The 539-nt window shown below is 58.8% G+C and overlaps 1 protein-coding gene across 1 annotated transcript in view; it reads right to left on the bottom strand.

The window, feature by feature from the left end:
• Positions 1-539, bottom strand: part of EMH_0010290 (uncharacterized protein) — a gene marked incomplete at both ends in the record, with an annotated part of 19,553 nt that overhangs the window by 6,794 nt on the left and 12,220 nt on the right. Inside the window, one exon of the mRNA XM_013498901.1 lies at positions 1-366. Coding sequence (XP_013354355.1) covers positions 1-366 — 366 coding nt within the window. The remainder of the gene's footprint in view (positions 367-539) is intronic.

Here is a 539-nt window from a genome sequence, read left to right on the forward strand (position 1 = left end):
TGGTTCTTCCGTGGGTTGTGTAGCAGTAGCACTATCGCCACTGCTGCTGCCCCCCTCCTGCTGCTGCTGCATATCCAATAGATAATCCATTGCTGCTTCCACCCCCCGCCCCCCAGCTGCCTGTACAGCCCGCTGCGCCTCTTCTCTATTGAAGCCCATTTCTACTAAACTTTCTACTTGTTGGTGCAGCAGCAGCAGCTGCTGCTGCTGCTGCTGCTGGATTGCTGCTGCTGCTGCTGCTGCTGCTGCTGCTGCTGCTGCTGCTACAGAACCACCACCACCCACCATACCCCGCTGCTGCTGCTGACCCAAAGCATCCAAAGGCTCCGCATACACCCCACGCAGCTGCTGCCGTCGCTGCGGTGTCTGTACACACACGCATGCACAAGCATACTGCTGCTGCTGCTGCTGCTATGTCTACTGCTGCTGCTGCTGCTGCTGCTGCTGCAACTACTGCTGCTGCTGCTGCTGCTGCTGCTGCTGGCAGGCACCGCAGATTTCTGTAGCGCGGCATGCAGTGAAACTCCGCACAAACCCTA

This window comes from Eimeria mitis, genomic scaffold (genome assembly GCF_000499745.2).
Source record: "Eimeria mitis Houghton genomic scaffold, Emh_scaff381, whole genome shotgun sequence".
Classification (NCBI taxonomy): domain Eukaryota; phylum Apicomplexa; class Conoidasida; order Eucoccidiorida; family Eimeriidae; genus Eimeria; species Eimeria mitis.